The sequence below is a fragment of the Asterias amurensis genome, chromosome 3 (genome assembly GCF_032118995.1).
Source record: "Asterias amurensis chromosome 3, ASM3211899v1".
Classification (NCBI taxonomy): domain Eukaryota; kingdom Metazoa; phylum Echinodermata; class Asteroidea; order Forcipulatida; family Asteriidae; genus Asterias; species Asterias amurensis.
The window spans coordinates 1606805-1626665 of NC_092650.1; the positions used below are offsets into that span (position 1 = coordinate 1606805).

Here is a 19861-nt window from a genome sequence, read left to right on the forward strand (position 1 = left end):
TTAGAAAGTTCCCTGGTTCTAACGAAAAGTCGCAAATCTACTTAAAAACTGGGACGGAAAACAAAATCTTGCTCTTAAACAGTGATTTATTTACTTAACTCCAATAATAGTAACAGCCAAAAAAACAGAACTCAAAATTAATTTGCCAAGAAATAAAACAACACGTGACTGTGACTTTCTCAAACAAGATTAATTGGTTCTCAAAAAAAATGCTTTAAGATCAAAAAAAGAAAACAAAACAACAATTGTCTGCCACGCAGAAATGAGCAGGATATAGATGGGTTGCAAAACGCGTCATTGACCTCCATCATTGATGTACATGTATTAACACTGGAAAAGTGCACGCGTGTTCACGCTGCGTGTGACTCTTGGCCAATTGATAGCTCTTCACGCGTACACAATTCATCAAATATGGCGGCCAATGACGCATATTGCAATCCATAAATCCAGTCACAAGTTGTACATGCTAGTTGGCTGGTAATCTTACTCTAGTAAGCACACTTTTGTTATGCTTAGCTACTTGTTGTGCTGAAGCAGCTCTATGAAATTGGGCACTGCTGTGGAAGCAAACAATACACATGACATGGTCATCACTGTATAATCATCACCATGTGCCCAGACATGGTTTTATTATTAATAACAAAACCCGTTTAGTATTGTAACAATTTCTAAAACCCCCAAATATAAATAAAAAAAAATTATTGTGTGTTGTAAACATAGATTCTATGTTAACATGTGAATCAATGAGAATGACCTTTACTTTGACCTTTTGAGTTGGAAGTAGGTCAGATCTTGCAGGCTCTTCGCGGCCGCTATGGTCATTTTGGAACAAGTGGCTTCTGGCCGCTAGGGTTGTTGAGGGTTGTACCCAAACAAATAATCCCTGTTCTGCCCTTACCGGTATATATACACTACAAAGGAAAAAAAAACATTTCTGTACTTTGTTGTGGTGTTTTGGACAAACTGACAGAAACAATTGTCAAATAAAGTTAATATCACTGGCAAGTAATCCTTATAGAAATCTATATACATTTTCTACATTTTCTTTCAACGGACAATGCGTCAGCTGATAACTTTCCATACTTCAGGGCCAGATAGTACTGTCCTAATCTGGGAATTGTCGTTTAAATGCAGTGGAAACTATTGGTAATTACTCAAAATAATTATTAGCATCAAACCTTACTTGGTAACAAGAAATGGGGAGAGGTTGATGGTATAAAACATTGTGAGAAACGGCTCCCTCTGAAATGTGGGGTAGTTTTTCGAGAATGAAGTATTTTTCCACGGATTTGATTTCGAGACCTCAAAATCAAGCATCTGAAAGCACACAACTTTGTGTGACAGGGGTGTTTTTTCTTTCATATTTATCTTGCAACTTCAACCACCAATTGAGCTCAAATTTTCATAGGTTGTTATTTTATGCATATGTTGAGATACACCAATAGTGTCCAATGTCTTTAAAGGGAATATGTGCCAAAGCTTCTTTTTGTGCTTTTAAAAGCAGCTCTCAGAAACAAATGGATGTAAGCCGTTAACAGTTTTTTTCTTTCCCAGTTCACTATTTCAGGTTTGTAGTCTGCGAGTCTTCTGCTATTAGGCTACTCACCGAGTTCACTATTCGAGGTCCGAGTTCTGTGAGCTCTTTGTTGAAGACTTTTCACATTCATTTAAGATATGAAGCCTGTAGGCCTACTAAGCCATTTGCGAGTTAGATTTAAAATAATGTCTGGTATGATGACTTGCTTAGTCACAATGTACCACTTACATTCGATCTCCTCAGACTATAGAGACAGTTGCTATGTCGAATGGTTCGGGGCAAGCTTTTGTATAGCAACCTCAAAAAGAGCAAACCCTGGTACCATTGAGCCATACACATCCATTCAGAATTGTGTATAGGCATCCACTTAAGTAACTAAGCTAAAGATTGCCCCTAATCATCTGACATAGCAACTGTCTGGATAGTCTGAGGAATTCAAACTTAAGTGGTAACTTGTGATCAAGCACGTCATTGTACCAGACAATATTCAAATTGAACACGCAAATGGCTTATATAACTAACATCATAAGACTCGTTCATGTATTCATTTCCCTGCTGATGACGCTGCAATCATATCACTCGAGATCTGTAGTCTGTAATTACTAATATCATAGGATTCATGCATGTCTTCGTTGCCCCACTGGCGCTGCATTCTCGCTCGTACAGGGTTCACCACCATCGACACCAAGCAGCTACTGAGGGCGCTGTTCATCGGATTCCACGACTGCGCAAAAGTAAAGAATACGGCCGGACTAACAGGTATTTTGTGCTTGTTCTTCGGAAGTTTCCCGGCCTCGTGCTTAAATGTTGGTTTGTTGACGACGTAGTGCAGAAGGCGCTGCTGGAACAGGCTGCTATCAAACACCATGACCGGTTGGTTTCGTTCCAGCTTCTGAAGAATAAGATTGGACATTTGAGAGTCGGCAATTGGGCCTTTCTCTGTACTGCACCAAAAGATTTTACTCCGGCAAAAACGTGTTGCGTAGATGTTACCATAGTCATCACATTGCAGTAGCAAACTGATAGGAGAGAACAAGAAAGACATCATTACTAAAGAAAATTTTGAGTTTTTTTCAGGACATTTTTTAACATCCCAGTATTTCATAAAGCAGGTGCTGCAGCCTTTGGCAGTAACATTCTTGCAACTTTGATGAACAGTTGAGCCAAAATTTGTACAGATTTGTTGTTTAATGCATATCTCGGGATACACCAAGTGAGAATCCTGGGCCCAATTTCATAGAGCTGCTAAGCACAAAAATTTGCTTAGCATGAAATTTCTGCCTCGATAAAAACAGGATTACCAACCAAATTTCCACATGATTTTCAGGATTCAGCAAACATCAGCTGATTACCTGTAACAAGCAATGTGCAACAAATGGAAATTTTGTTGATAATCCTGTTTTTTTCAAGGAAGAAATTTCATGCTAAGCAAATTTTTGTGCTTAGCAGCTCTATGAAATTGGGCCCTGGTCTCTGACATTAACTAAGTGTGTCCAGGAGTAGGTTTCACAAAGATTGTCCTAACTTTGAACTAGTCCTAGGACTCTTTCGGAGTTATCAATAACTTAAGGCTAGTCCAAAGTTAGGATTAGTAACTCATCCTATTTTGAGATAAGACTAGTCCGAATCTTACCCCTTCTCCAGAGCCTGCAAGACATGGTCTGTAAACTTGTACTGACTTTCAGTCATTTCCGTTCGCTGATCGTCTGTAATATTTGGGAACTCCACTCCTGCGGGGAAAGGGGCATCAGTATTGAACTGCCAGGGTTTATTGTAGTAGACGAGACAGCCATGTGGGTTCTTGATATGTTCTCTGACAACCTCTTGAGATCGGTAACGGATTCGAATCAAAAGTTCCCGGTCTGTGAACCAAATGGGGATACAAGTCATTAAAAGTACCATTTCAGCAGTCTAAGTACTTTATGTAAACTGACAAACCTGTAGAAGTTTGATATTGATCGTCCATCTGGGTCACAACAAAACAGTAAAAAAACGAACTAGACATTTTGCATGACATCGATTAACAAAACATACAATAAAACGCTCACTGAGCAATAAACATAAAGCGGGAAACTAGTTTTATTTATTTCTCCTAAAGTGTAACATTTCAGACAGAAATATTTCAAGGAAGATTTTCTACTATAATCCTTAGATCGTGTAAGTTTTATGTAAATCTGTGATTTTCACAACTCTGTAAAGTTCCTGAAAGAAAATTACTTTTTACATGGCAGTTAACAGCTTTGACGTGCACTCCCTAAACAAAGATATTGACAAAATAGGGAAACTGCCAACATAAAATAATAATAATAATTTGGGGGGGGGGGGGGGCTAATCATCCTTACTCGCAGCTACATGTAAGAGCTGAATTGTGAAGGATGCGGCTACAACGTGTTCAAGAAGCAGGCATGCAAGGGCGCCTTTGGCCGCCAGCCACATCAACCCATTATGACCACGGAGCTAGGCCAAAGATCGAAAGAGGAGGAATACCGGATGGTCTATCAAAAACCCTGGTGGCAGTACAGCAGAGAACCAACGCACAACTCAACTCACATATGGCCCCGACATTAATTGGTTGCACAGTGGGAGGGTTAACCATCAAGTAAAGCATAAGTTTTTCTTACAATCAGGTAGTGCTGGAGCTTCCTCTTTATTGGACGCATGACCTTCCTTGTCCTTCTTGAGGTCTGCCTGTGCCGGGGGTGATTTTTCCTGAGGTTCATTTTCTTGTTGAGGAACGACCGGGTCAACGGTCATAGGTTGCTCCGATGACATATCCTGGAGCTGTGATTGGTCAATAGTGCCGATCATGTCATTGACTGGTACGACACCAGATATCATGGCTGACGGATTCTGGATGGGAACTGCTTGTGGCATTTCTTCTGATTCAACAAAATTATTAAAAAATCAGGTTATTAATTTTAAATGATTCAGGGTTGAACAAAGACAAATTTACTACAGTGGCTATTTTTAATCTTCAAATGAAAGATTCCGAGCCATTATTGCTGAAGTGGGGCCAGGTTTCCAAACTGTTTGTGTTTGAAGGGCCTTTTGACTGTGACATTTGATACTCCTTATCAATAGCTGTATATCAGATCAATGCACAGTAGACAATAATTTAAATGTGCTGGGCAGCACAGTGTTTTTTGCACAGAGGGCTGGGCAAAAATTATCATTCATACCCCAGACAGTTTCGCTACTCCTATTAGAGGAGAGTGCGTCACGTGGTGGTGTTTAAACAGTTGATAATGACAGGCTGGAGCAGTTTATAATCGGCTGGCTTACGCGTGTCTGGTGCGCGCCTACGCCAATATTATCATGCGTTCCGCAATTCATAACTATTAGTAACAGCGCGTAATCTATTTCTAAGCCATGCACGTACACACAACCCGCGCACATCAAACAGATTCTTCACAAAGTTTCTGAAAAAAATACTTCAAACCTCAAGTTTTCAATTGTCAAAGTGTCTATAATTGTATTTTTATAACGTTATTTAACAAAAGGGCATTTATGAATGGGAACAACAGGGTAGTGGCTTGTTCTTAATTTTTTAACTGGGCCAATTTTCATTGAGCTGCTTAACATAAGCATAAAACAAAGGCATGCTAACCTTCCGTTACCGCATGAAAATGAATGACAAAACAAAACAAATCCATGGGCGAAATGAACGCCTAATTTTCTTGCTAACCTGTCAAATACGTTTACACCTTCGCAAATATTTCCGCTACAGTAAGTACACAAATTTGTTTACCGTTAAGCAGCTCTATGAAATTGGGCCCTACAGCCAGTTTTACAAAGTGCTAGGAATGATCATATAGGATGGGTTCAATGGGTTCCAACATGTATGGTTACAGAACTTAGCTCTTCCTAAGTCCTAAGATAAATCCTAATTTAGGAAGAGTTTGGTGAAATCGCCGGCTGGTTGTATCAATCTCACCTTGTAATAAATGGGGAAAATCTTGGTGGTTTTGTGCTTCGTACATGTGCGGTGATTGGGCAGATGGTTGTAGATACATGGCGTCAATGCCTTGAGCTGGATAAGTCGGCGCATTTTGCATTTCAACTTCTGCTTGTTTCAGCATAATCTGAAGGACCTCAAGTTGTTCAGACATTTCTATAAATATAAAAAATATAAAAATCATAGTGAGTTTACTCAATAATAACATTCTTTAAAGCCATAACACACTTTCAGTAAACAGTATTTTCCAAGTCCCACACTTCGTGTATCACAACTTATATATAAAATCACAAACCTGTGAAAATTTAGGCTCAATCGGTAATCGGAGTAGGGAGAAAATAACGGGAAAACCCATTCTGGTTTCTGGGCGTTTCGCCATGTCATGACATGTGTTTAAAATAAATCCGTAGGCTAGTTTACACTTTCTCATCCATTCTTCTTAATTAAAAAATACCCTCACTGTGTTACTCACCTATTTGACTTGGTATTTGCTGTTGACTTAGATCTGGTGGACTCTGAATAGGAATCAAACCATGAGAATTGGTTAACGATTAAATACAGGATTGACAACTTATCCATAAAGGAATTAGCTTCAATTTAACAGCTTGCTGATTAGGAAGTCCATCCTCCAGAGAAATTTCCCTCTGAAAGTTCACTGATTCTAAATTTCATACCAGTACCAATCCTCCAGAGAAACATTTCCATCTGAAAGTTCACTGATTCTAAATTTCATACCAGTACCAATCCTCCAGAGAAACAATTCCATCTGAAAGTTCACTGATTCCGAATTTCATATCAGAACCAATCCTCCAGAGAAACATTTCCATCTGAAAGTTCACTGATTCTAAATTTCATATTAGAACCAATCCTCCAGAGAAATATTTCCATCTGAAAGTTCACTGATTCTAATTTTCATATCAGAACCAATCCTCCAGAGAAACATTTCCATCTGAAAGTTCACTGATTCTAAATTTCATATTAGAACCAATCCTCCAGAGAAATATTTCCATCTGAAAGTTCACTGATTCTAAATTTCATATCAGAACCAATCCTCCAGAGAAATATTTCCATCTGAAAGTTCACTGATTCTAAATTTCATATCAGAACCAATCCTCCAGAGAAACATTTCCATCTGAAAGTTCACTGATTCTAAATTTCATATTAGAACCAATCCTCCAGAGAAATATTTCCATCTGAAAGTTCACTGGTTCTAAATTTCATATCAGAACCAATCCTCCAGAGAAATATTTCCATCTGAAAGTTCATTGATTCTAAATTTCATATCAGAACCAATACTCTAGAGAAATATTTCCATCTGAAAGTTAACTGATTCTAAATTTCATATCAGAACCAATCCTCCAGAGAAATATTTCCATCTAAAGCTCACTGATTCTAAATTTCATATCAGAACCAATCCTCCAGAGAAATATTTCCATCTGAAAGTTCACTGATTCTAAATTTCATATCAGAACCAATCCTCTAGAGAAATATTTCCATCTGAAAGTTAACTGATTCTAAATTTCATATCAGAACCAATCCTCCAGAGAAATATTTCCATCTTAAGCTCACTAATTCTAAATTTCATATCAGAACCAATCCTCCAGAGAAATATTTCCATCTAAAGCTCACTGATTCTAAATTTCATTTCAGAACCCCTTCGCTTTTCGATTAAGTGCACTGGGTTCTTGTACGTTACACAACACACAGGACCAACCGCTTTACGTCCCATCCGAAGGACAAAGTATCATGGTTTTGTGTAGATCTTGCTGTAAGGACGCAGGTGTCACGACTCTCGCACCCACACTCTGCTGAACAGAAACACCAGAGCTTGAGTTCGGGCCATTAATACCAGATGTTGTATTCCAAACGATATTACCAACTTACCATGGCTAAGACCATGTCGCAACAATCGTCATCGTTTTGAACACTGGGAGTTTCAATGATACCTGCTTCCGCCACAGCTGCAATATCTTTAAAGAAATCATCAAATCCAAACAATTTAAAGATGTTAAATTTGCATCAGGGAAAAAGAATATTCATTTAGTTTTTACCTATATACACCGATGTGTGTTAGCACTGTACACTCAGTACTTACCCGAGCTCTGTGAATAAAATAACAGGTATATTACCCGCATGGGATTTGAACAAAGGATTCGAACTGCATCTAGCCACAGGGCAATCTCGGTGGTCTAGTTGGTATGACACTGCTCTAGAATTGCAAAGGTCGTGGGTTCGAATCCCACCCGAGTAATAAACCTGTGATTTTTTTCACAGAGCTCGGGTACCTACCGAGTATACAGTGCTAACACACATCGGTGTATACAGGTAAAAACTAAATGAAAATCCAAATAATGTTAAAAATGTGTGATCAACTTTAGGCATCTTCTTTGAAATATGGACCATTTTACAACCTCAAATGTCATTTTTTTTTAAATTATTTTTGACCTTTTCAGATATTTCAAATAATTCTATACATATTAAGGTTTATTAAAATGTTCATATAAGGATAGAGCAGTTAATTTTAATTGTGTTGTGATCATTTTAAAAGTGTAGAGTCTGCAGCAGTGAAACCTGTGGTTATATATATTTAAATCAAAACTAGCTTAAGTAAATCACAAGGAACATTCATTGTTTACTATAATGAGGTCCAACAGATGTACTTTCAAATAAAATCAGTAAAAAATCAACAAAACACCAAACACAGAAAATATAAGCCTGACAGAGGAGGGCATAAGGTTGACAGAAAAACAAAGCAAATATTGTCTGTAATTTTTTTTTTTCTGGCACAAGACTACTGTAATTTCGCCGATTATTGCAGCCTCTCATACCTAAAACCTATCAAAAATAAAAACTTTGTCAAGCGTCCACATTTTATTTTTTAGGTAAAAAACGTCAGTTTCGAACGTAATTTTTGACAGATTTTAAGTGATGATCGCCAAAAAATGACAGATTTGCATGACGTTCCAGAAAATAGACAGACTTAATTGCAAAATGACGTTCCAGACTTTATTACCTTCGCGCAATCCACATCAAACGTAACTGAACAGAAGTTGATTTAGTTTCCAAAAACTAGCGTTCTGAACAAAGTATTTCCGTTGTAAATCATCTGAAAGACGTTTTGGTTTTTCGTCTGGAGCTGTCCGATGGATTGTCGAACGGCAGTAAATGCCGACGTCATTTTCTTGACAGAATTATTTTGCCCGAGTATAAGATCGCGCAGAAAAACATGTGCTGATCGCGCGTTCTGTAAAAACACTGAGGGTGCCTGACTACAAGCAGGCGTTTGAGGGGGTACGTCTCGTGTCAAAGGTCAACTTACAGGCCGATCAGAAAATTCATGAACGTCGCGCTGAAGTAAATGACAGACAAGAAAATTACATCGCTGGAGATTTGAAAAACTGATTACTCTGATAGTTGACCAGGTATCGCAGCAATCATTGTCACAAAATAACCATTATTTAAACATGTTTTCTTTGTATTTTTTTCGAACTTATTGAATGTGTCAAAAATTGGTTAACTCACGTGTTTCTTATTGTTGATATTTTTGACGGAAAAAAAAAGACGCACGGAAAATTACCGATATTTATTTATTTATTTTTTTTTAATTGTCGGACTTTGATTGTCTTTTGCTGTTAAATTATTTGTCAACATCCCCCACCACCCGCGCATTCAAAAGTTAAATAAATGCCCTGCAAATATGAAGTTTTGATCATTTAAATACCTCAATTATCCAACAGGTTGTTGAGGTCTGTCAAAAATGCTGATGTCAGGGACTCAAAATCTTCTACCTTGATTTATTTGAAAGGCCTGGGCTATCAAAATTGTGTATAATATCTTACTAGGTACCTTTTAGTTTATTACAATGTATAAATAAACAAAATAGCTTTCACTTATGAAAATATCAGGGTCCGAATTTCAGACTTACAAATGGTCCACATAATAAAGAAGATGCCTTTAGCAAGTGACAGTGCTGTAGTTGAATCCCTGTTGTTCGAGTCCTACCATCCCAACCAAAATGCTTGGGCCACCCATTCGCAACCTGGCAATTAACATTCCCTGTCCCGCCCCCCCCCCCCCCCGGTCAATGTTGATGGCAGCGCTGACCGCGCAATTAAGAGCCAACATAGAAAGGGGGAAGGGGGGATATGGCCGAGATTGTAGTCCTTCATGAATATGTTAAGTTTGTCTTGTCAGTAAGTCGTTGCGTCACACACGCTCTTATCTGCTGCACGCCCAAAGTGGTCTATTTTTTTTGGCTCTATAGCTGGCATACATTTGTGCATGCTGTGTGTAGTTTTAGAAAACTTCACTAATTTCATGGCTCAAAGCATTTCTTACGAAAGAAATATTTAACTAAGTGAGTGAAACATTTAAAAAAAAAAAAAATACATTTTTTTAAATTATGAAACTGATTCATGAAGCACCAAGGCCTCTAAAAAGGAAGCGGGCAGGCACGCTAAACATATTTTATTTTTTGTTTGGCCGCACTTACCATTCTGAAAGCCATATGGCATGTTATCTTCACCAAGCATTGCTAGGAACTGCCCCAGTGCCATACTCTGTTGTGCTTCATCAACAGTCATCACCTCTTGATTAGTCTCCATCTTGTATTCAAAAACGACGATCCGTACACCAGGATAAAGGCAACCAAAAGATTATCTAAAACAAGGAAGATAAACGTTCATTTCAGTTTTTTTAAATGTTATCATGACACAAAATCATGACACAAATTCTAGGAACACGAACTTAATCCTCTTCCTTCCTTCCTTCCTGTGAAGTGCAGCCTCGCATATGTGAGGATAAATGCACTGCGTGTTTGCGCATGCGTCCAAGAAAAATAAGCAGGACATGCTGTCGAGTGCGGAAATTTTTAGTGTAAACAAGTGCAAGTAAAAACTGTTGGATATGGAGAGCTACTTAGATGGATGAGCCTTAAGTGCAAGCTTAAAGGCGTCAAGCGATTTGTACTCCGCTGGATCTACTGCTAGGCTATTCCAGTCCCGGATGGTACGTGGGAAGAAGGAGTTAGTAAACACAGTTGATTTGGTGTGAGGGATGACAAAGCGGGATTTGTGACCTCTTGTTGTTGTAGATAGATGGACGAGGTACTGGTTCCACTCAATGTCAACGAGACCATAACGGATTTTGTACATCATAGCCAGACGACTGCTAGTGCGTCGGTCCTGTACGGATTGCCAGTTTAGCTCTTGTAGAATAGCAGAGACACTTCTTGTCCTGTCGTAGATCCCTGTGACAAAGCGGGCTGCATTGCGTTGGACTTGTTCCACTTTCTTGGAGTTGCGCTGTGTGTGGGTGTCCCATACAACACTAGCGTACTCGACTGTTGGTCTTACGAATGTGTTGTATGCAGACTCCTTGATCTTATGACTGTCTAATGGATCCTTTTATAACACTCAAAACACAAAAAGGACACAAAACTTACCAGATCCCGAAGTCAAACAGTGACAATCGGCATTTGTAGTGTAGTGGTAAAACGGAGTAGTTGGGGACTGAATTACGGTAAGAATTTATATTTTTTTTTACAATTTTTGAGATTGCGGAGTGGATTTTCTGTCGCCCCCAGGGTCAATTATGAATTAATGAGAGTTCAAAGGACAAATGTCAAATACAGCGCCCCAGTTACTGGGGGTCTAAAATTAGTTTGGAAAAGTTTCCGTATGGCGCCACCACTTTTTCATTCGAAATAAAATAATATAGTATCTAATTTACCTGATTGATATATCCCTTTTTGTAAAAATGAGTGCAAAAGTGGTGGCGCCATACGGAAAGTTATCCATTAGTTTTAACAATAACATCATAACAATAAATATGATAAACTAATTTGAAATACAACACCACATGAATGATCACATCCACACTTGAATTTTGAAATGATTTGGATAGACAACGGAGTTATACTTATAGATTATATTTATTAACTTACCATTAACTAAAATCCTACTTCTCCAAAGTCCTCGTGAAAAGAGTTTCTGATAAAACAAATAATGGTGATGACTTCAGTGTGTTTATCTGTGCACCATCCAATCAAGTTACAATGCACGCCTCTGCCTTTCATTTAGTTACTATTTTTGGGATTTTGGAATTCCCAGATTGCATCATTGAACAAAATAATGTTCAATATGTAACATGTAGTTCGATGTAACAATTATGCTTATGTTTGTCAATAAAAACCAGATAAAACAACACTTATTTTTCTTAAATATTCTTTGGGATACTATTATCTTTCAATATCTAAAAAACCAATTAAATTTGTATAATGTGATTGTCAATAAATATAAACATGAACTACATCAAGCCAACACTGTGATAACAACGCCGTTGTTGCTTTTATTTTTAGCAGATGACGACACCAATCATGCGGGGAATACTCAAAACCTTAAAGGGCGCCCTCAATGCTGTCAAATCAATGCAACAAGGCAGTGTCGTCTGCATTACAAGGGTCAAAACATTTTGTTTAACAGTCAATGATGTATTTTTTCATTACGTGTTGTAGTATTATTGTGAAGCCAAATTGAACTCAATAAAGAACGAATTGAATACCAAGTGAATATGTCTCATGAGCGTTTTATTCTTTGGTTCTCGACCATCCTGTTATCCCATAATATGTTTCCCAACTTCTAGAGGTCACTCTAATTTGCATAGGTCTCATTTGCATAGCACAGTAAACAATGCGTGTAATGCATACATGCACGTGTAATATCAGGACACTACACGTGTTATATAATGAAGATGATATCGCTGATAATGAAGGTTTTTTATTGTCAACTGAATGGATCAACGGTAATTATTGTGATGAATAATCCATACCATTCTGATTATCAAACTAATCCTGAGATGGTTTAAGGAGCGATTTAAGGCCCAGTGACCAGGGGTAATAATGTGAAGCGCTTTGGGACGCCCTTCGGGTGTAAAAAGCGCTATATAAAAACGGGTTATTATTATTATTATATTATTATTATTATTATTATCCTAAACTAATTCAATAATTGTGAGAATAATAATAGATAAAACCAATGATAAAAATGTTCAACACAAAATTAAAAATCCTCAAAAAATGCCCTCTCAAATATGAAATTCCAGGCTTGGAAATTTATTGATATTCCTAAACCGTTGACAAGTTTCCTTATAAATTAGAAAAACAACCTCTGTTATAAATGGGAAAATAAATAAGAAGAACTTGTGCTAACTTCAGATACATAAAGTTATTAAAAAAATAATGATTTCTCTGATAAACCATTTCAGTAACCTCCTTAAAAGCACTGTACACTTTTTGTAATTGTCAAGGACCAGTGTTCTCACTTGCTGTATCCCATCATAAGCATAAAATAACAAGCCTGTGAAAAATTGGGCTCAATTGGTCATCCAAGTTGCGAGAAAATGATGAAAGAAAAAACAACCTTGTTGGACGAATTTTGTGTTTACAGATAAGAATAAAAGTCTTCTAGCTAGAAGTCTTTTAATATTTTAGTGAGAAATTATCTCTTTCGCAAAAACTACGTTACTTCAGAGAGAGTTGTTTCCCACAATTTTTTATACTATCAACAGCTCTCCAATGCTCGTTACCAAGTCAGTTTTTAAGTTAATGTTTGTTTCGAGTAATTACCAAATGTGTACCTTCCCTGTAAAGGAGGGCTGTTTTATGTGTACAATTTTGCATTTTAGCAATTTTGTTATTTACAACATGAATTGGAAAATGTTTACTTTTATTTTGCACACAGACATATTACATATTTTGCCGATACACAATACAAGCAGAAGTAAGAAAGAACAATATTTACAATCTCAAACATGATACACATTGGCATAACCGGATTTGTTTAAAATATTTTTTGTTGTGGGGGGGGGGGGCTATTTAATGTATTGAAACAAATGACTAATTGTATTTGTCCATTAAATGCACCATTTTAGATTCCACGCAAACCTGAAAGCATTAATAACAATTTTAAAATATATGGCCTTTCATGCAAGAGAAATCTTTTCTGATACTTTTTCTCTACAAGAATTTTTACGAATGATGCTGTTTTAAAAGGGAATATGTACAAAAAGGTTCTTACAATGCACAAAACATTTTGCTCTGCTCTGCTATAAGGGAAATCGTTCAGCGATTCTATTCTTGTGATGATCACTATAAGAAGCACTTTGAGCGCTTTATAATTTTGTTGTTATTATTTATTATTATTCTAATCACTACTGACTTGTAAGACTCTTTGAAATCTGAATTCTGTAATCACTAACTGGAAATGAAATATGCTGGTCGTCATTTCCCCAGCAATGTTGCATCCTTGCGCGAACAGGATTCACGATCATGGACGCCAAGCAGTAGCTGAGGGCACCCTCATTAGGGTTCCACGGCTGGGCAAATGTGAAATAAATAGCAGGGTTGATCGGTGAGATGTGGTTGTTGGGTAGAAGTCCTGCTGGTTCATTTCTAAACGTGGGTTTGTTGACAATGAAGTGCTTTAGCCTTTGCTCGAACATCTCATTATCAAAGACCATGACTTCGTTGTTCCTCTCTAGTTTGTACGGAACAAAGTCATCCATTCTCCCTTCAGCGATCGGTCCTTTCTCTGTACTCCACCAGAAAACTTTACTTTGACAATGTCGGGTCGCATAAACATTTCCCATGTCATCACATCGAAGATACAGGCTGAAAATGACAAGAAAGAAAAATCAAACCCTTTTAATTCCATTTGTCAATTCTGGTTGTGAAGCCAAGGACACTCAGAAAAGTGAACTAGCCAAGAACTGTACTAGCCATGAGACCCAACAAAGAGAAGACAAAGCAGGAAGTTTTAGTTTTAGATGTCGGAGGAGCACCCAAGATAATTGTTCCAGGGGAAACCCATGCAGTCAGCCCAGGTTGGGACTGAAAACCCAATCCACATGGTGCCCTCGGTGGAATCTGAACCGGGTCCTGGAGGTAAAAGGCGAGGAAAGTTGTACAAAGTCAGATCTACCTACCCATTTTCTAGAGCTTTCAGAATTTGGATGGTGAACTTGAACTGAACATCTGTCATTCTTTTCTTCACATTGACTGCAATGCCTGGGAACTCCACTCTTGTAGGCACAGCCTCTCCCGAGTCAAACAGCGAAGGTTTATTATGGTAGACGAGGCAGCCATTTGGGTTCTTGACATGTTCTCTGACCACCTCTTGAGAACGATAGCGTAGCCGAATCAGCAGCTCCTTTCTTGAAAGTTGTTCAAGTGTCAGTGCCGGTGTATTTTCTCTTGATGCATTCCTTGTTTCTGGAGAATTCAGAGCCACCTCAGCGGTATTGCCTGTTGAAGAAGTTGGTAGCAGCAGCGAGTCTTTCCTAAGGGATCCCTGATTGGTAAAACTCGGCTCAGGAACAATCCCTGAAATCATTGCAAACGGATTCCCAACTGGAACTGTTGGAGCAATATCTTGAGAAAAAAATAGATAACAAGAACAGTTTCACAATCTTGAACAATCAAAATGTGCGCAAGTGTGCGCACAACGCACATGTTTTAGCGAGTGAAAGGTCTTTTTTTAGGCTTTTGATGTCATATGCTAGGGGTATGTTTAAAATAGTTAGACAAACAACACTGTAATGTTTGTTTTAAAAACCTTACCATAGCTATCAGAAGGTGATAGTAGAGCATTGTCCAACCATAGACTTGTACCAGTCTCCATCGGCGATTCATTCTGATTGACCTGTCCAAAGACATCATTGATGAAGTCTAGATCTAGTGTGGAAAAAACAGAGACTATTTCAAGTTTATCTTAAATCTTGTACCATTGAGAAACAAGAGTGTTGAATTGTTGACATGTTGACATTATGGTATCACACTGGAAACAACAATATTTCTTTATTGTCAAATTCACAGTATTTTGGACTAAGTCCAGGGGCCAATTTCATAGAGCTGCTTAAGCAAAACAAAACATGCTAAGCACAACAAAATTATGCTCACCAGGATAAGGTTACCAGCCAAACTACCATGTCACATGTACCATTTGTGATTGGTATCCACTCATCTCTGCTTAGCGGAGATGTGTTTTTAAGCAGTTCAATGAAATTGGGCCCAGGGCTCATCCACAATGGTATGAGACATGGGTCTAGGAATCGGACTCGTTCCCAACTAACTCAAAGTTTTACTAAAAGACATCAGACTCGACCTTTATGACTCCGACTTCACACTTATTTAATTTATCCCCCAAACAAATTTCTCAGAATATCATGCTAAACACATAACTTCAATGCTTATTCTTAATTTGAGAGTAATCAAAATATTTCCATGCAAGTTGATACCGAGAAGTATATTCACCGACCTAGCATTGGTAGCGTCTGTTCTTGCCCATTCTCGTTAGGAATCTGTCCAAAGAAAATACAAAAAAATGAATGGCCTGATGACCCCGGCACGGGCTTCCTTGAAGACAATGACAATTAAATTATACCTGTTCATGTTGGTTGTATTTCTTTAGCCTTCAAGAAAGACTCTGCTAGGGTTGAAACCTCAGGCCAAACCATTTTTTGTTGCATTTATAACAAAGGTCCTTTTGGTTGGTAAGCAGTTTGCAACAACTAATCAAGTGTTTCACATTTTCGAGAGTTTCCCGAAACACAATTACAACAACAAAAAATGTTAGCTTTCAAAAAGATTTGATCTTACCGTAGCCAAAAGCATCTGGTTAAAATCATCATCAGGGACACCATAGGAGGATGAAAGTCCCACTGGTTCTTCAAAAGGCAATTTGAAGAAAAAAAGAAAATTAAACTGGGGTGCAAGTTAAGGGCAAGGCAAGTGCAACGACTGATTATAATAAAACAGCAATGTAGCTGCTCAGCATTGCATCACATTTTGAAGTTAAAGTTAAAAGCTCCATCGAGCTAACTGTGTTTTACTCATTTAAAAAATACAGCACCTCAGCAATTCATATTTTTGATGGAAGCTTTTTACCATCATTATCTTCAAATCGTGTAAGTTTAAAGTGTAAATGTGTGGATATTGGATTTTGTGTCCTACAAAAAATAAACAGAGTTCTGTGAAGAAAAAAAAATTACACAGGCAAATGACTTGGGTGGGATTCGAACCAAAATGTCTTGGCTTACCTTCTATGCTCCTCATAGGAGGCAACCCAAGGTCATCCAGCATCTCATGTTGCTTGTCGAGCAAACCTTGAAGAGAGTTCGTTGCTAGACTAGTTGGAAACATGTTCACTGGGAAAATGTTCACCCTTGCAGGCACTGAAGGCTAAAAACCAACTGGTGTACAAAAAAGAAAAGTCTTTGTCCATAAATCACTGAGTTCTACTTACCAAGTCAAATTGTCCTGCAATTTTATCTTACATTCTATGAACAATCTTTTTCTCCAATGACAATGAAATTATAGACTTGTGGACAAGTCGTTTTTAAAATGTTTGTAGCGTTCCGGCTTTTTACGCGATTTTCTTGTGACAGTGGCAATGTTCTCACAAGATAGTTACAATAATCGGAGCGTTACAATTATTGTGCCACTTCACAAGACTGCTTTCCCCCGCGAGACTAATGCATCGCAACTATTGAGCAGACTCGTATGAGGGCAGTGATTTTGCGAGAGCAGTCTTTGATCGCTGAAAGCTAGCTACTGAGTGTAATTTTACAGTAAAACAACAACACAATCTTAAAGATTGATATTATAAATAGAATAAAATTAAAATAAAAAGTAATACAAATGATTTTTCATTCACTGATAACTATGGAAAATGTTGATCGAGCAAGATGAATGTGATGATGAATTATTGAAGTATTTTACAAAAAGAATCATGACATAAACTGGAAAAGTTTCCGTATGGCGCCACCACTTTTTCATTTGATATGAAATAATATAGGAACTTATTTACCTGATTGATATATCCCTTTTTCTAAAAATGAGTGAAAAAGTGGTGGCGCCATGCGGAAAGTTATCCCATAAACTTACCCACACCCAGCAACTGCCCAGTGGAAAACGGAAGAGACGTAAATTTGTGAATCAGTGTAGCGCTAGAGCAGCTGAAAACAGTAATTTATAGAGAAAAAAACACTGACTGAGTGAATCGACGATAGAGCTCGAGAAGTCTGGGCTAGCGCAGCAGTTAGAATGAATGTGGTCTGAGTGTAGGATTTGTAAATAAGGAAATGACTCACTGTGTTAAAAACAAGTGTTTCGTAATGTTGGCATCTGGGAAAAAAAATCCTGCATACTTCACCCACTACACTACCTCCACGCTCCGCTTAGCTGTTTGCAACATTCATAACGTAATCTCGCAGGCAGGGGAAACACAACGATGACACATCACACCACCAGAGCGGATGTTATTTTGGGGGTCAGAGAAAACCTTGAGCGTCAAAAGCGGGTAACGTGTAGTTCATGCATTTGTTGTTTTGTGGTTTTATTTAATTTTTGAACAAAAATGCATCTTCTTGTCTTAAAGTTTTAAATTCAGGGTAGCAACATAGTTGTTGATGGTCAAAGTATTGCTGAAAGTGTGCAATTTATTGCAACTTTATTGTTGTTATTGTCTGTCACCAACTACATAGTACTTAAAATTCTGTTTTTAGTATTAGGCAACGTCTTCCGGGATTCCCCCTTTCTGAGTGTTTTGAAGAGGGCGCCCTCTAATGTATTGACTTCTAGGAAAACATCAAGGGTACAAAGAGCTGTATCGAATTCGAGAAATTTGTTCTTCATGAATTCCATTCTATCAGTATATTTCAGTGGGACCAGTGCTGGAACTGACAAACTGCAGTAAAAACTTAATCTTGAGGAAGTGTGTTTTTGAATTGAAGCCAAACTTTGAAGTTAGAATATTCAATTGAATTAACTATAAAAGAAAAGTTGTAAAGCAATAATTGTTTGAGCCTAGTTATTACCCTGAACCTAACTTCAATAAAAAAGTTTTGTACATGCGAAGGTTGTACCTCTGATTGGATAACACCCGTTTCAGACAGACACTCTAGAGTCGAGCCGAACCAAATTCTGAATTAAGTACATGACAAGTTCAACGTCTCAAACAGTTAGGAGCGACTGGACGTGCTAGAAGTTGAAAGATCGACTGTTTCAGACGTCGATCTTGTCATGAGCCTTATGTAAATGTTATTTTCAGTTCGCCTGTTTAAAACCAAAATGTAAGTGGGTCGACCCAGAGTCGCTCCTAATCTATTTGGTTTGGAGCGACTCTGGAGCACCTGTCTGAAACAGGCCTCTGGAAACTTTCTGAACTTCGACCTCAACTTGGGACAAAAAGAAGTAAATGGTAGACTTGATGGATAAGCAAAACGGCTCTCTCACAACTACCTAGCTAGTTTAGACCATAGTCGTAAGAGCATTGTCTTGCGAGATAGTTGTGAGAGCGGTTTCATCACCTGAAAGATATTCAACAACTTGTCCACAAGTCTAAAGGTTAAGTAGAGTTTGTTAACACCCCAAGAAAAAACCCCACCATGAGACGTCACAAACTTTAATTATGAAGAAAAACATACCCAGAAGTACACAGTCAAAGTAAAGTTGAATTCGATATTTTATTTCAAAGCACCAACATACTATATCTTACTTGGTACAAAAATTCATAATCAACGGTATAAAAAATGAACAATTTATACAATATCAAAAAATGAGGACAAACTTATTAACATAATTAATTAAAATTAAGTTAAGGGAAAAGTATAATCCCTCACTTAAAATTTTGTCTAAATAACAAAATATCACACCACTTGCATTATCTTAAAATAAAAACACCTTTCAATGATTCTGAACTTAAATTATGGAGATTAATATCAAGTTTAAAATTGAGACATTGCAAAATATTTCACATAAACATTGTTAAAACAATTAAAAAGAAAAACAATACGAGAAATAAAAATAAATATACAGGTTTTCTACTCTAAGTCCAAGGTGATTTTTGCCAAGTTCATTATGGTCAAACTTTGTCAAAATAACACTTACTTTTTGAGCAGATATTCGGATTAAAAAAAAAACCTGCACTCATGAATAAACAGAGCCCTGGCTCGAAATATTTAGCATCTACAATTAACCATTATTAATCAGTAATTAAAGCCCGGTTCATACTTCCTATGAATGCAATATGAACTTTGCCATCAGATCAGAGGGCCGTTTTTGCAGCGAATGTTTCGCAGGAGTTCAGCACAAGTCAACTGATGCAAATTATTTGTTGAGAATTTGTTTTGTCTAAATTTGTATGCCATTCACAGGAAATGTGAAGCAGGTTTAAGAAAGCAAACTTCTTTATAACTGTCCCTTTGCATTGTGTTTCCCTGGCAACATAAATACTTTACACTGTACAGATAGTTCCACACTAGAAATAGTCTTTGAATTCTTTTATAAAGACCTATACAGTACACCTTTATTA

At 37.6% G+C, this 19861-nt stretch overlaps 2 protein-coding genes and 1 non-coding gene across 7 annotated transcripts; 1 reads left to right on the forward strand and 2 right to left on the reverse strand.

Annotated features, from left to right (window-relative positions):
* Positions 1–767: 767 nt before the first annotated feature.
* LOC139935122 (uncharacterized) lies at positions 768–11584 on the reverse strand. Of its 2 annotated transcripts, none has more exons than XM_071929589.1 (8): positions 11437–11584; positions 9985–10151; positions 7377–7462; positions 5965–6007; positions 5472–5648; positions 4159–4413; positions 3171–3399; positions 768–2556 (listed from the first exon to the last, which is right to left on the reverse strand). In XM_071929589.1, the coding sequence occupies exons 2-8, from the start codon at positions 10094–10096 to the stop codon at positions 2082–2084; spliced, it is 1377 nt and encodes a 458-aa protein (XP_071785690.1). In that variant the 5' UTR covers positions 10097–10151; positions 11437–11584; the 3' UTR covers positions 768–2081. The 2 variants fall into 2 exon arrangements, with proteins under 2 accessions (XP_071785690.1, XP_071785689.1); XM_071929588.1 differs by having other exon boundaries at positions 4159–4416.
* On the forward strand, positions 7671–7745 carry Trnas-aga (transfer RNA serine (anticodon AGA)). Its single transcript has one exon. It is a non-coding gene; the product is annotated as a tRNA-Ser (tRNA).
* A 991-nt stretch (positions 11585–12575) lies between the features above and the next one.
* LOC139935358 (interferon regulatory factor 6-like) lies at positions 12576–17810 on the reverse strand. Of its 4 annotated transcripts, none has more exons than XM_071929898.1 (8): positions 17640–17810; positions 17434–17504; positions 16587–16739; positions 16147–16214; positions 15806–15848; positions 15109–15222; positions 14475–14919; positions 12576–14160 (listed from the first exon to the last, which is right to left on the reverse strand). In XM_071929898.1, exons 3-8 carry the CDS (start codon positions 16687–16689, stop codon positions 13701–13703), a joined length of 1233 nt encoding a protein of 410 aa, XP_071785999.1. In that variant the 5' UTR covers positions 16690–16739; positions 17434–17504; positions 17640–17810; the 3' UTR covers positions 12576–13700. The 4 variants fall into 4 exon arrangements, with proteins under 4 accessions (XP_071785999.1, XP_071786000.1, XP_071786001.1 ...); XM_071929899.1 differs by having other exon boundaries at positions 17697–17808; XM_071929900.1 differs by lacking the exon at positions 17434–17504.
* Between the last annotated feature and the right edge of the window lie 2051 nt (positions 17811–19861).